Source organism: Cyprinodon variegatus, unplaced genomic scaffold (assembly GCF_000732505.1).
Source record: "Cyprinodon variegatus isolate N-32 unplaced genomic scaffold, C_variegatus-1.0 Scaffold35, whole genome shotgun sequence".
Taxonomy (NCBI): Eukaryota; Metazoa; Chordata; class Actinopteri; order Cyprinodontiformes; family Cyprinodontidae; genus Cyprinodon; species Cyprinodon variegatus.
Genome location: NW_015150488.1, coordinates 1,123,921 through 1,126,321, shown reverse-complemented (window position 1 = coordinate 1,126,321; position 2,401 = coordinate 1,123,921). Strand labels below are relative to the sequence as shown.

The 2,401-nt window shown below is 34.3% G+C and overlaps 1 protein-coding gene across 1 annotated transcript in view; it reads right to left on the bottom strand.

Moving 5' to 3' along the window:
- Positions 1-2,401, bottom strand: part of slc17a8 (solute carrier family 17 (vesicular glutamate transporter), member 8) — a 16,345-nt gene that overhangs the window by 13,351 nt on the left and 593 nt on the right. The window contains exon 2 of the mRNA XM_015403362.1: positions 1,348-1,603. Coding sequence (XP_015258848.1) covers positions 1,348-1,603 — 256 coding nt within the window. The remainder of the gene's footprint in view (positions 1-1,347; positions 1,604-2,401) is intronic.

Sequence of the window (2,401 nt, the reverse complement as noted above, 5' to 3'; positions counted from 1 at the left end):
TTTTTGCTGTTTTTAAGGATACCTGATGGTGAATGTTAATGGAGTTACTGATGTTATATTTGATCAAATTATAAGACCTTTTTTATGTTAATAGAATTTTTCATCTCTTAATATCCACAGATACTTATATTCAGACACAACCTGGCTGTTGTCAGGTTACAGCCTTTCTCCTTAAACAATCAAATAAGACTCAGCTAGGATTGCTGTTGCTGCTGGGTGATAAACATTGCCGCTGTTTTTTAGTATTTAACTACAGACAGGAGTGTTTAAACAAGGCTGCAATTAAAACCCTAGAGTTGGTAAAAAATCTCAGCCACCTTTGAGATATTACCACAATGAACATAAACTATGGTGTCCTCAGCATGCATTAAATTCAGTGGAAGGACAGAAGTAGAAAAAGGGTGATAAAGAATAACTACATATTTATCAGTACTGTAAAGATTTGTGTTATTAATGGAGTTTGTGAGTAAATAACCATAGCATAGAGGTGTATTCAGGACATCCAATATTGTGCTAAGCCATTACTTAAAAGGACAGGACAGTTGCTGAATGCTCCAAAATCTTACTTTAAGAGTTCAAGAGTTTAAGAGTCCAAAAGTGAAATGATACTATGAAGATGCTGGTGAAGATTCTCAGTCATCCAAGTCATAGTCATTCCAACTCAGTTAAAAAAGTTTAAAAAAACAAACAAAAAAACACTGGAATTTGTTTTTCAAGTTTGAAGATGTTTCGCTTCCCATCCAGGAAGCTTTCTCAATTCAAAATAACCCTGGTGTAGGGTTTGAGTTCCGGGCTTTTAGAGTGGCACAAACAAAAGCCATGTTATGGCTTAGAAAACCTGCAAATTGAACCGATACTATGAAGACATTTCACCACCTTTAAGATTTCCCTCTGCTAACAAAGATGAGGCAAAGATGAAGGTCCTGTACTTGTTTTTGCATGTTGTAAATGGGGGGTTGGATCACCCAGACTGATGATCAGAGTAGGGAGGCTAAGGAACATGCTTTTTGCAGAACAACTCAGCATTTTATTCCACTTCAGAAGCATATTTGCAATCTTGCTTTTTGAATGGGTTTGGAGGCAGCAGAAGGACGGCCTCCTCTAGGTTGCCAAACACAAATAATTTCTTTAAATCTATTTATTGACATGTTAATTTACATTACCCTGACCTTACTCGCTGTGGTTGTACATACACATTTTTTTTATTTTAAAATTCAGGATGGATTATGAAAATAAACTTTTTCATCATATAATTGACTAAGACATGCATGTCTTATATTATTTGAATTCAAAAACAGAAAATAAAAGTAATAATGAAAATGTTTCCTGTCTGAGGCCCCAATCTACCTGAATCACTGGGGTCCCATTGATATAGACAGTGTTGTTGTTCACCATCTCCACAATAGCCACACCCAGGTTGCATCGGATGCCAAAGGAGATGCAGAAGCCCAGTCCGCTCAGGATAGCGATAATGTAACGCTTTGGCAAACCCCCACAGCTGCAGTCTAGCAAAGGGGCAGGAAGGGCTGCTGACGCCACGGGCCGGCCATCCTCCGTCAGTTCCAAATTCTCCTCTTCCTCTACATTACTACCATCTATTTTCCTACAGAGAAAACAATTAAACTTAGGTATTCAGCTTGTTGCATTTTTCTGTGACACTATTGTTATTTTTTGTGTCGTATCAAAGTATGTTAACAAAAAGCAGCAGACAAAGAGTAGTGTAGGTGTAAGATAAAGATCAGCGATCAGATCATTCTTCTCATGTAATCTACCACCTAAATCAACCTCTCTGTTCGCAAATGACAGCAAAGGACGTCCATAAATACTGAGATATTAACTAGCAACATCTGACACCAATTTAGGGAAAAAAAGAAATGAAAGAAAAAGCCTTAATGGACAGAAATATGTATTTATTTGTAATACTGAAAATATTTGCCCTGTTCTCAAACATTTAATTTCTGGTCCAGGATCTGATATTTACAACAAAAAATAGGGGAATTACAGTATTAAAGAAAATGTAGACTTCATTTTCACCAGGGGTTCCAAAAATGGGTTTTTAGCATATCAAATAGATAATACAATAGTCATCACATTATTAATAATCATAGTGAGTGAATTATGTAAATATTAATATTTCTACAAATATTACTATTATTATATATAAAAAGAAAAACAATTTAATACTACAACTACTATTTGATTAATTGATTGATTGAGTGAATTTATTTCAGGCAATTTCCCCCATCAATAGTTTAAGAAAACATACAACATACCTATCCTTTTTTTAGTTTAACATAAATGTAATTAATAAAACAGACAAAATTTCCAGTTGAATAAATAAAGGTATTTATGCCTTCACGTTTTAATTATATATATATATATATATATATATATATATATA